This window comes from Sinohyriopsis cumingii, chromosome 1 (genome assembly GCF_028554795.1).
Source record: "Sinohyriopsis cumingii isolate HCF-2022 chromosome 1, ASM2855479v2, whole genome shotgun sequence".
NCBI classification, from domain to species: domain Eukaryota; kingdom Metazoa; phylum Mollusca; class Bivalvia; order Unionida; family Unionidae; genus Sinohyriopsis; species Sinohyriopsis cumingii.
In genome coordinates, this window is record NC_142961.1 from 104,055,838 (window position 1) to 104,078,886 (window position 23,049).

Here is a 23,049-nt window from a genome sequence, read left to right on the forward strand (position 1 = left end):
CATACTGTGCATATATTTTATTTATACCACATAAAGATACAAAGACACGTACTAGCGTTTCCAAAGGAATTAAGATTGACAACAAAAATCGGTGTATTGATGGTTGGGTGAACTCGTTAATCCCTGCAAAGTGTGTCGGCTACACAATGTAGTCCTACAGCTGAAGCAGCTATTCACAGTTCTCTATGGAAATTGATAACTTAATTGTTTCTTGAGTTTCTATTTCCATTTTTGAATTAAAGACACTTATGATTTAAACACGAAATTTTCTTTAGGTGACGAAAGTAAAGCCTTACAAACTTCACGTATTAAGTTTATCAAACACCGATGAGCAGTCGTTAAATCACCGTCGAGTAAATTGACACGAGTGGGAAATGGACTAAGCGAAATAACAAACCAGCAAGCAGATATTTATATTTGTTTACAGTTGATCTAAGTCATTATTATTATGCTTTACTTAACATTGTTACCGACCATGATATTTTATATATATAAAATTGATTTTTGATTCGGTGAAGACAGCAAAAATGTATGTACCATTCTTAACAAACATGTGAAATGTGGAAGAAATCTCTTCAATCAGAAATAATTTCTTTCCTAATGTTCTATTGAAATTATAAACATTCTGACTTCATTGTTTGAATATATGTCCTTACATTGTTTTATTTCTTTAATGAGGATTGCCACATTTGAACTTGTAATCTGACACATGACGTATGTTTACATAATGATATCGAGGAAAAAACAACACTAGCAACAATTGTTTACGTGATGATTATTATTCTCTGCAGGAATCTCTCAAGGATAGTTTTCCAGTTTTCAACGGAAGCAATCTGCAGCAAGTTGGTGTCTTACGTATCAGAAGTAAAGTTGATAATAAATCCAGAATGTCTCGGTGAAGCTTTCCACGGGGCAAGTCTTCGTGAAAACAACAATGTGTTACAAAAGCTTAGTGAAACGTTTAATGAAACTATTGAGAATTACAACGTTCTTCAGGTTAAGTTCTTCCTTCAAATCTCAAAGAACGAAGGTCGCAGCAGACAAGAGACAGTTCTCCATATATTGGCCAAAAAGGGGTGGTTTTCAATGATGAAAAGCCTGGTTTGTCAACTTCAGAAACAAAAAGGAGAGGATGGTTCTGAGATAAGCAAAAAGAAGGGAAAGTACGATGAAATTTCTATTGGAAAAGGGACCGGATCGAAAGGGAAAAGTCGTAACAGAGAAGAGGAAGATGATGATGACAGCGACGACGACGACGAAGATGCTACTGATCAAGTTGAGGAACAGAATAAGAAGGTGGGAAATGATCTTCATAATGCCAGATATCTTGCACAAGAGTCTTTTGTAAACGTAAAAGATGAGCATCAGCGGACACCCCTTTGGTACGCAATTGTTAACGGACATTGGAACATAGCAAACTTTCTGATTTTGTACAATGCAAATACGGGATCACTACCTGTTCCAGGTCTTGATGTGAAAAGAACATTCGAAGATACACAGAATATAACTCCCATAGAAACTCTCAGCATCGAGAAAGTTGCTGGCAGGAAAAGAAAATTTAAAAATCATGTAAATGAAAATTCCAACCCTCCAATCTTCGATTTGAAATCTTACTGTACTCCAAGACAACCTCAAACAGTTCTTAGTGGACTACACGGCAATGCTATTGGACCTATGACATTGAAACGTCGCACACAGGAGGTTTCTAAAGAAGAAATGAAAGTAAGAATGTGGATCCCATTCATGAATGAAGCAAAAAACGTCGGTTGCACGATTTTGCACATTGCAGCCGGGCACAGAAATGTGCCCTTAGTTCAGCAGATTTTGAAAGTAAATCCTCTGATGGCAAAGACGCTTGATAGATCAGGGTATCCTGTGTATGTGTATGCGGTTTCTGCAAATGACAATGAGCTTTTCCGAATGTTATTTGACGAACAGCTGATGAATATTCGATTGGGAAAGTTGTGCCTTGACATTGCGATACGGTCTTTGCTAGATCAGCGTCATTTGCGCACAATTGCAGAGAAGAGCCTTTTGAGGACGATGCAGCTGATCTATGAACCATATAAAGAGTTTGGGGAAACGCCAATACAAATTCCAGAACTCGAAAAACAGCTCAAAAATTTCAAAGGTGCCAAAGCAAAGGTTAAATACATTCTCTCCGGCCTAGGAGATGGCGGTGATTTTGTGAAGGACATTGTCACCTTTCTTGACGACGTAGAAAGACTTGTTACAGGTTTAGATTGGTATCCTGCCCTAAATACGAGAAAAAACATGGATGAAGGATCGCTGAAAGAGTTTATAGAATTTTTCATGGATAAATTGATGATTACTACAGTCAAGTCAGCATCCATATATTGCATGGCAGTGATTGGTGATCAATGGATCTTTCATAAATTGTTGGAGCATGCAACAAAAAGCGAAAAGAATCGCAAAAAGTTGGTCCCATTTATCGGGGAACTGTCTTTTATGGACATAGTCGTAATCATCGGCATTGCTAAAAACCAACAGTGGCTCGGCGATACAGGAAGACTGACGATGACCTTGGATAAATTACCCGCAGTTTTTAATCTCCAGGTTTTACAATTGGCAGCTGATAAAGGTTGCTGGTTTGACTTGACTCGTATTGCAAATGATGTATTCAAATACGAGTCCGAACTCACCAACACTTGGACGTATGTATGCTGTGCTGCTGCACGGGAAGGTCACGAAGAGTTTTTTAACGCCATCTTCCAGAAAATGGATCGATCGAAAATCGATGAAGAAGAGGAAGTAAAATGGACATACATTCTTTTCATCGCCTGCCTTTCTGGTCATACAGAAGTTGTGAAGAAATTGCACCAGAATGGGGTACAGTTGATACCGAAGATAAAGAACGCTTTGCTGGGAAAAAGTTTAATAGGGGAGAAATTTTCTCAGGAACTTTCTATTCTCCACTATGCGTCAAAGGGAAACGACGACAGCTGTTTACGCCTTGTGTTAAGGATTTTACTGGATAAAAACCTGTCAGTAGAAACTGGAGATATTTTGAAATGTATTAAATTCGTTGGAGAGAATGGGAACGTGAAGATGTTGGATATATTGCTAGAATTGTTGAAATCTTCAGGTATCGGAATTCCAAAGGATGCCGAACTTTCCTCCGTTCTCTTAGACGGTGCAAAGAGATGTCATGAAACCTTTTGTTTACGGCTAGTAGAGTCCGCACATATTGACCCGCGGTTTTCTGACAGCAATGGGATAAGCGTACTTCACTATGCTGGACTATTTGGATTGTCGAAACTTGCCAAAGCTATCACAGACAAAGAGCCAAGGACTGTAGATATTCCGGATAATTTTAACATGTCCCCTCTAGATTATGCCAGACAAATGGGGCGAAGGGAAACAACAGATATTTTTAAAGCAAGTTCGTCTAAGAAATCGGCAGATTTAAAAGACGATGTCTTGGAGGCCAACGGCTGGTTTAGTCTTCTTATGGAAGAAAATACCAAGATGAAAATCGAACAAAGTCTATCAAGTCGGTCTCCACGTTTTTATGGTAGGCACCTATCACTGGAGAACTTGTTACGCGCAGGCGATGATCAGGCAGCGTCCGTCTATCTTAGCATATGCAAGGACGAACTCAGTACATATCTCATTAAATTCCCAAATGGTGCTGAAATTCTCCATCTAGTTGCCAAACATGGTTGCATTAAATCGCTGAAGGTGATTTTGAATGCATTGGAGGAAACAACGGATGTTGACATAGTCTTGAATATGGAATACAAGCTTATCACACCACTTGCCACTGCCATCAAGTACCGACGCATCGAATGCATAAGAGCATTGCTATCACATTCTTCTGAAAAGGCAAGACAGTGGAAGTCAAATATTACAGGGGAAAATATACTTCACTTTGCTATTAAATCAGAGAATGTGGAAATAGTTTCCATTCTTATGGCGGAAGGATTTGCTCAAGATTTAAGACACTCGTCAGATTTACGTGGCCTTACGCCAATAGCGTGTGCAGCAGCCCTCGGACTTCACGATATTCTACATACCATGTGCGGAGAAGGGGAAGCCACGGACAAAAATCACACAAGTCATAAAAACGATGCATCGTTCTATTGTACGGAATGTATACTTGATCGATGTGTTGGCTGGTCCAAGGTGTATCAGGCAGGGCACATTTTTGAAAAGAATATAAGAGGTGAGAATGTTAGTTTGTTGACGGAATTAGACCGGCGCTTTACTTCGGTTTCTTCCAACAGAGCATCGAGATTTTACTACAACACCGAACAAATACAGTGGTTATTTAGCTTTTCAGCAGCTAGTGATACTTTGGCAAGAAGTGTAGTTACAGCTTTGGGATGTAATGCCTCAACAACTCCTTATAAACGCCAGGATCAGGAGAAGGCTGTCTCCGATTTCCTTGTCAATAAAATGCTAGACGAAGACGAATCAATACCTATATCGATCGTCCATATCCTGGCATCAACAGGAAAAGTAGCCTTCTTGAAATCTGTGCAAGATTTCTGGAAGGCACCTGGCAGACATGAAGGTAATGATCGTTATGACGAGTCTTTGTCAGAATCTGCTTATGCCTTTGGGTTTCTCAATGTTGGCCGATATATTGACAGTGAAATTCGAAAGACCGGTGATACACCAAAATATCAGCACTTTGAACATCTGAGAAACATTTTGCCACCAAAGATTATGTGGTGTACTGGCCTTTCTCATCCAGGCGACGATATATGGCAGGAATCGATTGTGGAAGAAGGCTCACGAATGTCATTTGCAGATGTATGGATCATATCTACAATCGAAAACCCGCTTCTGGAGGAAATGGAGAAGAAAGCAAATTTAACGGATATGGTTCCAAAAGATTTACAAGGCAAAAAGCTGAGTATGGATGTCGAATCATTCAGGAAGCAGAAGCAGCTCATGTCCAAGAATGAAGTGTGGTTGAGAGCTTTCTTAGCGTCTTCGCTGATATACGGGCGCTTGTCTTCCTTGATGAGATGTTCTGATAGCAAACTCACGGACTCGACATCATTGAAGGTAAGTTTTCTTACAATTTTCTACCCACTTGCCTCTAGAACCCATTCAGCAATATATGCGAATTACTAAAACCCAAAATTTAGGATTGTGGTCTTTTCTTAACGAAATACATCTGTACGCCGTCGTCCTTTGACTAGTACTCCAATAACTACCTCCGTCCCATGAAAATGAGTAGAAAGTGTGCAAAGCAAATTCAAGATTCCGGGAATAAGCATGCATCATTAGATGACATAATTAAAATTGCATCTCATTTCGTTGCTAGCCTCAACATTGCTAGATTACATTTTCCACTTCATGAATTATAAATATTATCCAAATTAAACGTTCATGGTAATTTGTGCGAGATTGTTATCGGAAGTAGTTTCATAAATAATTAGTTTAAGCGAAAAATAGCTGAATATATTTTCTTTGCTGCAAACTCTATTTACTGGAGAATCAATCGTAAACCTGTCGAAAAACCACAAATTTTCCTCGTGTACGACTATGATTGAAGAAAGACTGGTATAATAACCTGAGAAATGCAAAACATTTTGACCGTTATCAAAACTAATGCAGGAAACGGTCCGTCTTTCATCGTTTTTTTTTCTTTAAAAATAATTGAAGATTTCTAGCTAACAAGGAAAATGATTACATGTTTATTAATTTGTTTAGCATGAATATTCGATAAATTTTACTGTGATTGACTGTGGTTATTTTCAGTATGAGATTAATCCTTATCATCATTTCTGTACAATGTTTAATATACCATGTCAGTTCCATACTTGTATTTGTAATCATTCAGGTCAAATGCCTGACCGAATCATATGGGGAGCAGGCGAAGACCACGATTGAAGTTGATGGATCCTTGACAGAAGCCGTCATTTTGAAAACCGTGGAAGAAGCCGTTGTGATACAGTATGACGAAGGTCCCAAGAACAGAACAATAGAATCTCAGATTCGTGCAAGAGTTCAGTCAGAGATTCTTCCAAATCTTGAAGAACAGGTACATTACCTAAGTCTCCATTTGCACTGCGTGTGTGTGTGTGTGTGTGTGTGTGTGTGTGTGTGTAATGGCTTTTGTTTATGCCTTTGTCCTTATTTCATATATCTCTATTTTCATGTGTAAACATATGTATCAACAACTAGACAGAAATAATGAATATTGAATTTCCTTTGCTTTAAGAATGTTCCTATTTTTAAATATTTGGATGTATTATTTCTCCCTAACTGTTGTAAGGTGTATTCATATATTGTGTGTCAAGAAACCCGAGGAACGTTGTGAATATTCTAAAACTTATGAAATTTAATTCGATATACGAGTACTACAAACTTTGTATTTAAAGATTAACTTGCGAATTTGCGAATGTTTCTTTATTCAGCTCAAGGCTATGATAAATGGAAGACAAGTTTGCCTGCGAGTTGACTGGCGTTCGATAGAGAGCCGCCGTATCAGTAGCAGTTTTAGACAAATCCTTGGCGCCCTCTGTGGGGACGAGTTTAATAATGCCTTGGGGGGACTCCAGGATGTCATTCATCATTGTCAAGACATGCTGGAGTACATCAGGAAGATGTTCAGTCCAGAAACTGCCAATCTAGCTCTGTCTCTAATGTCACAGAATACCGAAATTATCGTCAGGTAAGGAGTATATGGATATATATTTGTCATGTCCGTCCGTCTGTCCGTATATTTATCTCCAACAGTTGAAATCGTTGCCTATACCATTGCAGCGCTCATTCTAATCCTACCAAACACGGTCTTATCGCGTATTATTTGCAGTTCCACAATGATTTTGTTAACAATGGTATCCATCTACATCGACCAGCAAGATCGTTTTCTAACTCCGGTGATGCAGGTTAACATAATGTTTATTACGCTCCAAGACCTGGTGTTTCAAAAGCAAGTCCACTTTGAATCCCAAATAGGTAATTAAACATGCTCTGTGTTATGTCATCGCTTTGAAAGTTTGGTTTGTCTAATTCTATCATTTTAGGTAGACCAAGCGCGTGCGTACTCTCTGCTATACTTTGCCAACCTTCGGGTTAATAAAGGGCGTGCTTTTTATATTTACATGTGCCACACGGACAGTTTTTGTTTCTTTTGTTCATCAACAAAGTTGTGAGGGAATATAGCTATTCTTGCTATTCGTTCGTGTGTTCTTTTGTTCTTTTGCGTACTCTTTCATTTCGCCGTCAATATCTTGGACCCTTTTCATTTAAACCCATGAAGAAATGCTTCTCGGAGAGGGTAACTCAGCCACGTAAAAACTTCGTAACTGTGACCTAATTTTCACGCTTGATTGAATTTAGTATTTTCAGCTGATCGTTCTTTGCACCTCAGTATCTTGCACTTTGTTTTTAAATATATTCATAACAATTGGTTTGTGGACACACTTAAAGAAAGTAAATCATATTTATCAAAAGCTGGGTCAGTGTGACCCAGGTTTCATGTTTGATGAACTTTTGCAATTGCACTCGGTTGAAACGTTAAGCACTCTGACTTGTACGTGTTTATACGTGTACCTGTATAGCATTACCGAAGCTCTGAGCAATTACGTAATATGTAATTGTGGCGTAGACTCTCCATCAAAAAGGCCAATGAACAGACTTGTGGTGGTTTTAACGGACGATGAACATAAACTTCTAATATGATAACATGATAGAGCAATCAGCAATATTTAACATGAAATCGATTCTGGAATCTTCCAAAGATAAGCATGCAGACCTATGTTTATCTTTGACAATAATTACCATGAATTGCTACGCGTTCTCGGTCTTCTAGACAAAGACATCAGACAAAATCGAACAACAGCGATAGGTACTTAAAGACTGCACATATTACGTTTGCTTAACGAGAAAGATTGTTGTAGGAATTCTCACCCTGCTTTAGTCGGTCTAAATCGGAACTGTGCTATTTAATGAGTGTAAATTATTTAGTTGACTAAATCTGCAGCAGTAATATAAGATCATGCAGCGTCATTAGTTGACTGCTGGGGATATATCGACAGGACTATCAGACTTATTTGCACACCAAATATACAGCGTTCTTTAAGCGAGAACTCATTCGTCATAGCATTACCACGCCAGTATGACTGCGTATTTTGTACAGAGTAGTAGAAAATATTATGGCATGTTAAGGGTAAAATTGGTATAAATTAGATGATACTGTTTATCCACCCAGTGCTCATGTCATATTGAATTTTTGTTACAGATAAGGAACGTTTTTGGTGCGCGTTCTCTGTGTTTTGTCATCGTCACCTACAAATTAAAAGAAGAGATCATGTAAACGTTGTAGTATTGCTGGATAACGTTAAAGCTTGCTAGTCAATCAATACCGTCTCACCAGAGATGGTGCTTGAATCTTTTAAGATAAACGAGTGAAATGCAATGTTTGAAATATATCCTTTATGCAAAGCACTTTCATGGACTTATAATGTATACCTTATTCTTTTATTGTTTTATTTTCCATTATCGTCTTCTTTATTTATCTTTCCTGATTTCCTGCTTCTTTTCCTTCTGTGTTCATTTTACTGTTAATTGGTTTTACTTTTCTATCACATCTCATAGTTCCTTCAGTTGCTGGTTTATTTCATCAAGTCGTTCATAGCTACCGACATTTAAGACCCATTAGATAAAGCATGTTCTCATTTCAACAACTCGTATTATTGCTGGCACATCATATCACAATTAAAATTTCAATCTGATACGTGTTGGTACCACATTTAAATTTGATATTTCATTTTATTATTTAGCTTGTACAAACATTCGTTGTTTTCTTACCTAACAGTACCAATAATTGTGTTATTAGTCTCAAAAATGCAAATCAAATTAAATACAGAGCACATAAGTTAATTTCTGCAGGTTTGTAATGAATTTCAGTTGTTGTCTTAGATTGTTCAATCATAAATGTCCTTTCTTACGTTCGTTTTGTGGCCTTGTGATATTCTTTTCCCATATTGTCGGCAAAAATACAGAAATTTAAAACCATCTTATTTTCTCTTTAATGGGATTTCTAGCCAAAATCATTCTTCATCAACTTCATATCGTCATTAAAAGAGAAAAGCATTTGCTTTTTAAGCAACCACCTTTTGGCAGAGGGTATTATGCTATGAAAGTCGATAAACTTTCCCTTTCCGCAGAATAACGTCATTTCTAAATACGTACCTTCGCTAGACTTTGCGGATACGTTGCACTTGAAGTAAGAAAGAAGTCTGTCGATTTCGGAGTCGAAAGGTCAAAGGTCAAAGTAAATGCAACTTAAAGAAGACTTTAGTTTCCGCACAGTAACATTAGCTCTACACCACAAATCTAGATCTCACTTTGTGGATGCTTGCTAAGAAAGAATCCCATAGAGTGTAGCCATGAAAGGCCAAAGATCAAGGTCGCTGTACCTGACAGAAGATAAATGCTTACTGCACAAAAATTTAATTTTCGAACATGCACCTTTCCAAAGTTTGTGGCTGATTTGCACGTTGGATAAGAAAGCAGCATATCGATTCTGGGGACAAAAGGTCAATAGTCAAAGTCACTTTGATTGAACCAATACAGCTGTTTTTGCATTCAGTTCCGAAACGCGTACCTTGACTAGATTTAACTAAAATAGACAAAAAGTAGGCCATTTTGACTCAGTGTTCATGCTCAGGTGAGTTTTGTGTTTTCTTATTGCCAGTGTATATATTGTGGACTACTCCAAATGTGCGCCTTTTGGCGAGAGGACTCCTGTTGAGGAGGTGACTCCTGTTGGCGAGGGGACGCCTGTTTACGAGTAAATGCCTTGTTTAACTTATTAATACGCATGCACGTATAACAGCGTACTAAAAATCATCACTTGCTCCTTATTAGCCAACTTATTGGGCGGAGAATGGGGATGTCCAGAATTGTCTCCTTTTTTCGTCCTCTCGTATACATCTTTGTTAAATATTTCTGTTTATTTTTTATGAGGAGAGACACAAAATAACGGTTCCTCATTATCTTAGCTCACCATTATTAAAACTTGCTTTAAGTTCTATTCCAATTGAATTAATTTAACAGGTACATTGATTCAACACCAAGCAGCCAGACTCAGCCTAAGCCAAGTTTCTTCATGCCCAATCCAACGTGGGTGTGGACCTTTACGATAGATACAGGTGTTCTTAAGTACGATAGGTCAACCCTCCCCCTGTGGAATTTAATCAAACTATACCATACAGTATGCATCAATCTGATAACAGGCCTCACCAATATTGCTTTTGAGAGAAAGCCAGTGAACGATATTCTCTCCCGTAGGGGTGTAACTATCACCAGACGATATTCCACGATTTCTTCGGACAGAGTTTCCGTTCAATCAGGGGATGGGACTGTGAGAGTATCTTCGAGAGATTCTGATCAGATTACTTCCAGAGAGAAGAAACAGAAAGATATTACTAGAAGAAATATCACGCTTGATATAGATATGAGATCATTTAGCAAAATTCAGAGTTCGGAGGTCATATCTCAGCTGTTTCGTGATAAAATTTACTATGAAATGTGTGTGCTGGATGTCACCTACAAAGGATTACTATGGTTTGACACTTATATCCACCGGTTGGTGCTCTCTGGAACCAGCGCAAAGCATGGGTCATCTGTTGTTATTTCAAATGGAACACTTAGTTTAGATTTCAATGTTCGACCAATCCAGAATGGCAAATGGGTGGTAGACAGCTTGGATCCTTTACAGAAACTGAATCAAATAGAAGAACGCGAACTGAGGCAATCATGGACCGAGGCGACGATTCCTGATGCAGAGAAAGATGCTCAAACAGTTGTTCAAGAAATCAAAGAGAAGACAGGATTATCTGTTGCGTTAAATATTGATGAACAAATGATAATGTCGTCAGTGATAGATAAGAATAGAAATGAAATGGAACATCCTTTCATGATAGCTGGCATCCTCACGCAGATCGCTACAACACGGCTAAGCGCGTATTTCACAGAAAGCATTAAAAAGTTCATCGAATGGGACGTTTGTCTAATGGACTGGATGACAGTGGACCTACCACCAGGACTTTGGTATGTGCCGACTATGAAAACGCTCAGGAAGGATAACTTTCAAGGGAAGGTTTTGATACAAACGACGATTCCAGATAAATTGAATGGCCAAGACAGGAGAAATTCTTCTTTAAATCGTCATGGTGCATGGTTTCGAAACCAATGGACATGTCATATCAGGAACGATTTCAAAGAACTGAAACTCTTAAAAAGCAAAGAGGAATTGCCAAAGTCATTCGAAAATGTCCATGGTATCTGGGTCCTGAAACCATTTCACAAGTTGAAAATTCAACCAGATACTTACAAAAATGATCGACTCCAACTGTTGTCCCTAAACGGTAGACTTTACCATATCTTAGACCGCAAAGCGTTGCTAGATTTTCTACAGTCGTTTCCGCTGAAGAAATTAGTAGGACAGGACGCAGTGAGATCTGCAGAGAGACTCTCTTGCAACTTTTTCGACCCAAACGTATCAGCGACTGAAACACGAGTAATAGATCCCAAGCTGTACACTTTGATTCTAGGGTTGGATTGGGAATTATGTACCTTGTTAGATAAGCTTGCTTTAAGCCTGTATGGGTTTGGTGCCAACGTATCCATCAATTGGTCTTCGTTTGTTTCAAAGGAAAAGGGACTTACGGAAACAAAATTGATATCTTCAGTCGAGGCATTGAAGAACACGTTCCATCAGCTCATGGATAAACGGCATCTCCTCATACATGATAGTGTCCGATGCGAACTTGTTGAGAATGTTCGCAAAGTTATTGCTCCTACGCTTGAAAAGCTAGTTACTCTTTACGTATCATGCAAATCTGAAGATCAGGTTGCGGAACACAAAGGTCTGAGGATTGTTCATGGTGATAAATACGGGGAAAAGTGCGACGTGCACATTTTATCTGAGACGGAGATAAATATCATTGTAACGGGTAGAAAGCAAAATGCGACATTCTTCAAAACGTTTGAGGAGACTGTGGTTCAAATGATAGAACTTGAGTTGGAAAAGGAATTTGCTCTTACTAAAGAGGAAACAGATTGTACGAAGACAAACACAGACCTTAAACTGGCACTGTCAGTTACTAATCTTGACTCAAAACAAGCTGGGAAAAACAAAAACAAAACAATCCTCAAAAATGAGCGTGCTGAGTACTCCAATGAATCAAAGACTCCTCTGGATCTTCGTCTTGCAGCTGTTGTGTCTCCGTACGTATGTGATGGCTTAAGGTATATTCGGGATTCACTGACGAAGAAGTTACCGGCGTTTTCCCACGTTTCCTTGCTACAGTCATCTGATGATCAAACAACAATTAAATGTGAGAATGGTTCTCTTAAAATTCGCGTCTCTCCAATGGATCTAACAGCAGAAACGATTTCAAAGGAACTTATTTATTTGTCGGAACCTTTAGAGAAAATTAGCACATTAAGTGCCACCAATGCAAATGACGTTATTTTCAAAGTAGATTCAGCCTTTTATTTCCCAAGAATTGGGATTAATACCTTTACATTAGAAGTCTGCATGAAAACAGGAAACGGTGTATCAGAGTCATTTTTGGAAGCGCTAAGCAAGGCCTCTTTTGAAATAAAAACAAATTCCGCGGACATAACTTTTGTTGTAAATTCTGTGCAGACAATAGACACCAATAAACTCAAAATCGAATGGATCGCTCCAGAAAATGTGACAAAGGAAGATCATGTGCTGATAAGTGTACTCGGACACCAAATAGGGAATATAAATCCACTGAACTTTAAGCCTGGCTATGCTTTCGATACGAATGTGTCCCCACACGAAGACGAAATGGCTCTCTCGACATGTAAGGAATCATCCTTTTGCTTCTTCTTTGAACATGACATGCACTGCATTGTCCAAAACTTGTCAAACTTTTATCTTAAAGGAAAGGGTACACCGGATGATTCTAAGAATCTATGTTACAAAATTGTGCACATCGGAGAGTGGAGAGGTTGGTCGTCCAACGATTCGAGATTTGCCCTTATCATCTCCTACCAAAAGCGAAAGTATCCAGGAATAGGGGAAAGGAGACCATTTGAGGTCACGTGGTATAGGGACGCTGAACAGAATCGCAGAATAGTAGTCCGATACACTTGTCTAGATTCGCACCGCCAAGTCCGTATCCGTGTACTGTGCAAAACGTGCAAGTGTTACTTACGTATATACACTCCATTCTTCAGTGTGCCACCGAACAAGTCTCTGATTTGTCAGCCAACGTAACCAAACTTCTTTTCACTAGAGGACAAGAGAGTTCTTCGTGATGAAGGATATGGCAAAGAATTTTTACTGCACATTTTCTATAAACTATATATATAACCGTATATATAATACGTGAAGTTTAGTTTTTGATTTGACAGTGCTTTTTTTCTTATAATTAGTGAATTGTATTAATCACAAATCCTTTACCGGAGCAACACAATCTCTATTATCGAATTAAATCTATAACCCAGATTTCTAATTCAAATGATTATTTTAACATTGCCTTCATGTTTTAATGTATAAGCAGCCGTCTTTATATATTTGTTTTGTAACTTGTTCGGTTATCCTGCGGCTTTGAAATCCTTCGGAGTGATGAAGACTTTCATTTGATGATGTTCACTGTTGTTCTAATATTTACTTGTCTAATTGTGTGTTCATGTAAATAATTGCTGCATTTATTGTACAAATTTACTTCGTACATTCATAAATGAACTGTTTGTTGTTGTGTTTTTTTAAAAAGTAAGAATTGTACAGATTTTCATTCAACCCTTTCTTGTCGATTCAGATTAGGATTTTTATGGGGTGGGTGGGTGGGAACAATTTTATGCTGGTAGTTTAGTTCTACACTTCTATTTTTGTGTTGTACATTAGTCAATGTCATTCATCTGTACCAGTCTATATGTTGTGTTTATGGACACGCCATTCCTTTTCTGCCAATTTTCCTAATTAAAATAATTCAGATTTTGAGGGCATATGCGCCAAATCGAATACGTGTTTCTAAACCTTGTGCTTGAAGACGGAATTAATTCATACTTATATTTGATCAATTACATCCTTGCAGCTCAGTATTTCCTTGAAATAGTTATATATACATACATACCGTTTTCACAATTAACCAAGTCACCCTTTGGTGCTATTTTCATTTTTCTGATCTACGCCCATCCTGAAATTGGATGGTCATTTATTTCCATATGTGGTTACACTTTACGGACACTGCTATTAGTTTTGAATGTTTTTGGGGTTGGGGCGGGGATGGGAGGGTAAAAACAGAAATTATTCAGTAACTCTTTATGAGACCGTTTAATCGTACGTATAACGTGTAGTAATTTTTAGGTCACTTGAATATATAAAATACTTTATAGAGGAAATTTCCGCAGACTTTTATTTTTGCGACTTCACGATCTGCTCATACGTCACAGAATCGTTATCCGTCATATTTCAAAAGGAAAACAATGATATCGCATACACTGCGCACGCGTGTTTTTCAAAATTGCAGTCGAGGAACTAATTAGCCCCAACAAATCTTCTTGGTAATAAATTATAGCTAAAAAAGTTTTGACTTTCAGCTGGCAGTGTAGTATGATAGGAGGAGTCTCCCATATTTTAAAATGTTTCAATTTTTTAAAAGCAGACATGCTTTTACAGTGTTTGTAATAATTTAACTGAATTTAAATTTATTGTATATAGGTATTTCCTAGGTCGCTGGAATCATTTTCAAATATAATGTTAATTGGTCAATTTTGTAACATGGAACCCAAATGAACCTACAAATTTATTTCATAGGAAGCAATTCATCTTCGTTTAGATTACATTGTTTTAGAATTTAAACGTATAACTCCTGTATATATTTGTCTCCCGACAGGGAATATGCATTTTTTTCTTAGTTGTTTTCAAAACAAATTTTATATTTAATTTTTTTGCAGTGATATATACAAGTAGAGAAATCAAGTTAGTTTTGTTTTATTTGTCTGCGTTTTGGAAAGTGCTAAATAATTGTACACATTATTTTAGGACTTTTTCATACAACGATAAGAACATGTTGGTAAAGCATCTAAGGTACGGACGGACGGTAAACTCTACATCCTTTATAGAATAATGCCATGTCTCCTGGTTTTACGTGTTTTACATACCGTGTATCATGCATGACGTGGAGTACCTTGTGTGGTGATTCATATATTATCCATGTCGCCCCATTTACATCAGAAGCAGAACTTCATCAAGCGTGTTAGTATCTTATCTTTTAAGAACATACGCAGATGTATGCATTTTCCTATTAGTTATTTTTTTATAGCTATCTACAAAGTTATTTTTAATCTTTATTATCTGTATGATACCAATATTCATTTGAAAAGATGTGAATTAGTAGTTAGTAGTTACTGGTAGACATGTACCATCATGTAGGTACATTTATTAAATTTCCTTTAGTCTGACATGTGATACTTGTTGACAGGCCCCATTAAGAGTTTGAGAGAGGCCAGGACCTCTTCAAAGGTTGAGGACCCTAGGCACTGGTTAATTTGAAATTCGGAAATGGATCGAATGCCAAAACAAGCCTATATAATTTACAATAGAAAGATTTAAAAGATAACTAAGCAAATAAGGAGAGTATTTTTGAGATCTAAAAATGACTTACTGTTGAGGACTATGCCATTTGTCATCCTCACTGCCCCTCCCTCTAATTGGGCCTGCTTTTTCACGTGAACTATTCATTAACTTCCTTTTATATTCCATCTTTCATATGTTGTATGTTAAAATTTATGTTATTGTGATATTTCTAAGTAAAGAAGATTGACTGTGTCCTTTGGCACAAATTTGTTAGGCTACAGATAATTCTATGAAAACTGTGATATGATAACTTAATTTGTAATAGTTTCACTTGTTATCTATACCAAGCATTGTGATTTTCGTTATTTTAATAAATTTTATATTTACTTTTATATACTTTTTAATTTTATTAATGTTACTTAGCAAACGCGTTACTGATTTTATATCGGTTTGCATTCATCGCCTATTTACATTTGAATTTTGTCTCAACCTATTATATCTATCGAATGTCAAAGAAATATCTAAGATTAATGCAAACAGATAATACATGACCAGTGATATTTATTGGATGTGCATAACACTGGACTAAACACATTAACGTCACTTTCACTGGAGGCATGTTACCATCGCTTTGAGACCTGGCAAGAATATTTATGAACGCTTTTCCAAAGTGCTGGTGAACATTTTACCTTTTTTTGGTTTGATCATGACTGATCCTTTGTAAGTATACACAGATCTGTTTATAGATTTGGGTTCTGTTAAAATATGACATGTATGTTAGTAGAACATTCAATGGTTAGGAAATGGGGAATAACTCCTCTGCACGTGAATCATATGCCACATTACCAGGGCGTATGCATGTGTAGACGTGTATTTCCGTTACAGTTGTTTAAATGTTGCAGGTTCAAGAGACGGTATTATTCTTATGTGTAGCTGCTTATTATACTTAAGGAATTGAACTGTTATTGTGAGTATCGTATGTCATACTGTACTGTTACTGTGAGGTCCAGTATATCATGCTAAAATATTACTGTGACCACAGTATGTTATACTGAACTGTTACTGTGAGTATCGTATGTCATACTGTACTGTTATTGTGAGGCTCAATATGCCATACTGTACTGTTACTGTGAGGCCCAGTATATCATGCTAAAATATTACTGTGATCACAGTATTTTATACTGAACTGTTAACTTGGTCTAGATTTAACGATCTTTTAGAGAAGGGACAAGAGAATGGTCAAAGGAACTATTCCGTCCCGATTCCTGGCAAGTTGTCATTCTTAAAATGATGCTTTGAATGCTTATATTTTGCTACAGTTTTAGTCAACATTGTTTCTCAGTGTTTGTTTTTGTCCGTGGTATTTCGTAAGCATTATTTTTTTTTCTTTCATGCTTGTTCATATGTTTGTATAAAAAAATATGAGTGATTTAAGTAACCATTCAATTATAGCTTCTTCACAATTTTGTATTGTATCTTAGATGATAAACTCGTTTATTCTCGAAATTTATTTTGAAGTGAAAGATTGTGGTTGTGTATTTTTCAAAATATATTTAACTTCATTTTAGAGAGACTCTGGCCTGGAGATCATGAAGCAACGAGCTTGAGACTGAGTTTCCAAATTTAGCCACTTTAAATGGCATGTGAGTGGCAACTCGTTCTGAGTTTTATGATCTCAAGCCAGGTCTGATATTCTAGAAACAAGTTCAACAAGAAACTGAAGTTTTGAGATCAAAGTCAAATTACATACGAGAGTGCATATTCATGAGTGCCAGTTAGCATTCCAACATGGGCAGTATAGTTAAGAAGTCCCTGATAGTCCATTAAATGTCAGTGACAGGTCCGGAATTGAAATCAGAAAAATGGGGCGGGACATATGGCTTTCTCAACCACAAACTTGCATCAAGAATGTGTCTGTACTGATGAATATTGGTTTGGTCATGAACATCAAGAAATTTAAAGTTATTACATTTTTAATAACAAGCGTGTTTCGACAGGTTTGCTATAGGAGTCAAATTAGTACTGTGAGTACTTGAATGCCAATAGACGCACTCATGTAGAGTACACAAATTTCGTCACCATAAGTTACTTATAGGATTAACTGCGCTGCACGTAAACCGATAGATGCATGATCGAAGCTACATAAAGACTCGCATGTGGGGTGGAGGTGATGGAGAACGTTGTTGTTGTTGTTGTTGTGGGGTTTAACGCCATTTTTCAGCACACGATAGGCCATATATGGCGGCCAGTATTAATGGTGGAGGAAGAAACCGGGAAAACCCCGGAAAGAACCACCGACCCACGAGAAGCAACTGGCATGCTTTCTCACATATCTACATTGGCTAAATCTGAGACTCGAACCGGCGCAGACAGAGGTGAGATGGCAGTGATCCGTAACGGCAAACGCTTTAGACCACTCGGCCACTCGGGGCCCCGATGGAGAGCGAAATGTTTGTTAAAAGATGATCTTCACCATGATGATATTGATCTCATAAACTCGATGTTTTATACTTGCAGTAGAAAAATCAAATTCTAAGGGTGAGAATTATTACATATATTCATACCAGGGCACAGATTATGAAAATATTTGTGATTCAAAGTTTAATAATAATAATAATAATAATAATAATAATAAATTCTTTATTATTATTATTATTATTATTATTATTATTAAGTGTAATTTTCATTATTTCAATTCGAATTTAATACAATGTTATGATTTTTGTTTCTGTAGATAGATCATCTTCATCTGTATACTTTTGTATTTTTTTGTTTGTAATAATTGCTGTTGAGGTTACACAGTGACAAGAGATTCAAGATCTTTCAGATTTTTCTCTCATTTAGTTCTGCCTTGTGAATTCAGGGAAGCTCGACTTTTGGCCCAGGTATTGTATTCCCCAAAAGATCCTCATAAACAACCCGGATAACGTGATCACGTGTGTGTACGCAATGATAACTGGGCACTGAATCATGCCACTTCGTTGCATTAAAGATATTAGAACCTAGTAAGACACAAAATCCTTTATGTTTTATTGTCATAATGTATAATTACAATATAAGATTCAATAAGGATATTACCAGAAAGATGGCGTGACTTCAGACACTATGCATCGAGGTACTTCTCACAGATACATATTAACTGCGGTTTGTATTGAAAATAATGTATGTCCATCGTCATTATGCATAAAGACGGGAATTAAATCTTTACTATTCAATAAAGAATAAGTTGCTTTTATTTTTTTAAATATTTTTATGGGGGGGGGGGGGCAGGTAATTCACGGGGACATATAAAGGCATTGAAGCCATATTAATGTCGAGAGGAATCTATTGCTGCCGAATTTAAAACGCTACATGAAGAATATAACTGGCAAACACAATTAGTCCCTATATGTATGTATGTATGTGTGTGTGTGTGTGTGTGTGTATGTATGTATGTATGTATGTATGTAATTTGCTGCATCTTGTTACATACGTGGCTATATAGTGCCAAGAAATGGTTAGGTTTCGAAATCTAATACTGAAGTGCACCACAGTTTAGGAAGATAAAACTTTACAAAAATGTAAAATTACATACAAAATCGAATAAGAAATGTACAATTACATACGAGATCGAATATAAAAACGTAAAGATGTTTAAAAAGATGTTAAAATTCAGTAAAATAAAATTTCAAATGGAGTTAAAGAAGGAATGGTTCTAAAATTTCCATCAGATCTTTCATTGAGTTTCACAATATTTCTTTATTCCTTTCATGTATTGTGCTCATGATCTGTGTGCTATATTAGTAATGTACGCGTATTGTATGGCATCTACCAAGACCCTTAAGGCTACCACAAACAATTCCCCCTCCCCAGACCTCTGTATATATCCACCATTACGTCTACTTGCTTAAATTATTGTCACAATGCACCAGTTGATAGTTCTTTGAAAATATTTTGTTAGTCTACTTTTACTACGTAGATCGAGATTTCTAACTTTTAAATATATCTCCCCTCTTCCTCGTCACCATAAATGTATTTGTATGTGCCTTGCCTGCTTTGCGCGTGTGTATTTGCTTGTGATTTGGATATCTAACGTAGCTTTCATATTTTTAAGTCATTTCGCTACGATGTCTGCAATGGGGCAGATTATAGTGATGTCTAGCACTGGGACATCGTGCCGCTGACATGTCCCACCCAGACAGTATTCTGACACCAAGTCTACCAGTTCTGACAATAAACTCTTAATACTGAGCGTCTAGCAAGGCAACTGTTAGTACCAATTTTTAAGTCTTTTGTATGACTCGGCCGGCGTTCGTATCAGCGACCACCCGCATCCGAGGCGGACGCTCCAACCGCTAGGCCACCGAAGCGGTCTATGTGCCTGTTTTGCAAGAAAGCTTAAGGAAACCATTAATTTCAGATAATAGAAAATACACCCTGTCTTCACTCTTTATTAGCAAAAACAGAATGTACCAGCTATCTGATGCATCTGTAGGTGAGGACAGTATGTAGGACGCAAGGTAACCGCCATATTTTCTGATAATGGCCAATACAGTTGCATAAATATTCACGCGTGTCCGTCTCATCTTTTTGATGTTATTTTAGTCTCCACATTGTCTCCACTGATATGTGAGAGAAAAAACAACACACACCCCAAACAAATATCTGAGGTGAGCCCTTTGACCACAGCTATTGATATTTCGATTAAAAAAACTTTTCGTTTCTATTTTTCTTGCAGAGCATTAAAAAATTTTTTTTCTGAAAAACTCGATTGCCATACTTTTTCTTAGTGCCAAGTTAAGACTAAGACTAAGGATGTTGATTTCGGTGTCAGCCTTAATAACGTGCACACACACACACACACACACACACACACACACACACACAGAGACATAATGATGTTATAGTTTTTTTTCACAAGAAATCCTAGTTTGCTTTTGAAGTAAATTTCAAAGTGCTTATTATTGTACATGACCAAGAACGTCTGGATTTTTTTTTACTGATCTAACTGTACGTCTTCTCCTGAAGTAAAGCAGCAACATGCACAAAACGTTAGTTAAGCAACACTATCCTGAATTACAAAACATTCATTAATTAAAGATGAGTTAGTTAAAAATGAAACTCCTGTTTTATATTTAATCCTTCATGTAAGGACAAGAATAAAAGTTTCACCTTTTAATAGTGTTGTGTTAATATTCCTGAATATCGTTTGTTTACATATTCTGTGTTAATATTCCTGAATATTGTTTGTTTACATATACTGTGTTAATATTCCTGAATATCCAATGTTTACACATGCAAAGCATTATATTTTCATAAAATTGTTAGCAATGGAAAACATAATTGTATGTAACACGCTATATTGCAATTACTGTTTCTCCATTCTTACAGAAAAGTTCCTTTGTTTTCAATATTTTTACACGTGGTCTGTACACTATCTTTTCCAATAAAGGTATCTTCAGTTTGCAATGTTTTTTTTTTATATCTGTATTCTTCTCCAACCTACTGCAGATATTTCCGATGATAAAAAAGATGACGGTATAATATAGATGTATATCAGCCTTTAGGTATGCCATGACTAGAAATTATCATTATCCATCATTTTGGAGGACAATTCCACAATTACCAAATTCTCAGAGTGAAACTATATCAAAGAATGCCGATGAGTAGTATAAAAGAGGGCATTTTGTCTTTGCTGTTACCTTGGTGCCCCTAAAGCATGCCATGTTTGGCAAAAATGCATTATTTAGTGTCTGTCTGCAGTGCATCGCTTTGTAACTAAAACTGTTTCATTCAATTTAATCTACATTTCCTCGTATTAGTCTTTTTCCAGACGTGCGTTACACATACGGTCGCCAGATATATTTCTCTTTTGTCCAATACAATCAGGAGTGTTTGATAGTGCAGTGGTTTTGATCATAATTAATGTAAAACAAACGGACTTTATAAACGTTTGGTTCCGGAAATAATACCGGCACGAACTTTTCTGTTATATTTAGAAACCGATATACGAAAATAGATAACAACTGATGGGTATTATTCTTTAAATATAGAATTCATCTGAAACAGCATTTGCAGACCTAAGCACTCATTTCTATTAGTAGAAACGAAAAGGACTTTTGAGAATAGTCACTCGTCGTCTGCAAATTAACTCAGTGACATGTTTCGTAATCTGACCCTCCCCCTAATGCTAATAAGCTTAACCAGCAGCGTGTTCGGCATACAGGATACGATCCAAGCGTGTTCCTCGTGTATAATGAAGGACCTTACTCATCGTTTAATAACCACTAATTCTACATTGAATTTCATCTTGTCTACTATGGTTGATTTGAAAGCTACACTACCGGTGTGTCACACGGTGAAATAGGTTACATTGAAATCTCATTGATGGTATATTTATTGTTCCGATCCAGGTTAAAAAAATAACTATCAATCACGAATTAGTGTAGCCTATTCCCTGCGTGACAAACAGGAAGCACAAGCAAAGCAACAAATTTCAAGCAAAAAAAACATTTATATGTAGTACATAAAAAAAAGATGCGGCCAGGGTGTGCGATTGTGCGAATCTTGCAAAATTTGTACGAATTTGCACATTTGGAGAACAGTGATGCACAAGAAACTTCCGCAAATTAGTTGAACGTCCCGCATATGAAAATGTACTCGGCGAAGTATAGGCTTACAATTTTCATTTAATCGGTTCTTCAAGCATGACATGACTGGTTGTTAAACTAAATTTGATTGGCATATTTTGCTCTGGAATAAGCAAAGCGTAGTTGAAACTTCCGTGTTTTACAAATGCGTGTTTTAAATACGGGCTCCATAGTAAACACAAAATGACGATTCCCGGCGTGGTTCATTATGTTTTCCTTTGGCAAATACTGGCCGATGGTAGTGATGATCCCAACAATTTTGAAAGCTATGAAGCATATCGGATTATTGGAGCTGAGAAATTGTTAATGGAGATACCAGTGAGTGATTTTGAGCCCGAAAAGGGTGTTAATTACGAGTCAACTGTACGGTATTTCGAAATTAAATGTTGAAAGGGCAGAATACTGAGCATATTTAAAAGACAGACAATTTAAGAGCAGATTGTATTTTTTTTGCATCAATCAATTTAGCCATGCGGATCATATGCTACAAAACCATATATCCATACCAAGGTTATGCGATACTATCCACACACGGGAAGAAGAAAAAAAATATACTATCCACACAACGTACGCGAACACACACACACACACACACACACACCACAGAGGGAAGAAGAAAAACAAATCCAAAATATACTATCCACACAGATGGAATAAAAAACAAATATAATACCATCCACACAGACGTGCGCGAACACATACAAACACAATATATACTATCCACACAATCGTACGCGCACTCATACAAATCCCAAATATACTATCCACACAAACGTATCCGACGCGCGCGCGTGCACACACACACACACACGCACAAACTTACGTGAACTCATGAAACACAAACAAACACACTAATATTAGTAAAGGAGTCAG

General features: G+C 37.0%; 1 protein-coding gene across 1 annotated transcript in view; it reads left to right on the forward strand.

Annotated features, from left to right (window-relative positions):
• The window catches only part of LOC149807482 (uncharacterized), a 49,182-nt gene extending 28,192 nt beyond the window's left edge, over positions 1-20,990 (forward strand). The window contains exons 8-11 of the mRNA XM_089956858.1: positions 792-5,037; positions 5,819-6,019; positions 6,396-6,652; positions 10,045-20,990. Coding sequence (XP_089812984.1) covers positions 792-5,037; positions 5,819-6,019; positions 6,396-6,652; positions 10,045-13,243 — 7,903 coding nt within the window. The 3' untranslated portion in view covers positions 13,244-20,990. The remainder of the gene's footprint in view (positions 1-791; positions 5,038-5,818; positions 6,020-6,395; positions 6,653-10,044) is intronic.
• The last annotated feature ends 2,059 nt before the right edge of the window (positions 20,991-23,049 follow it).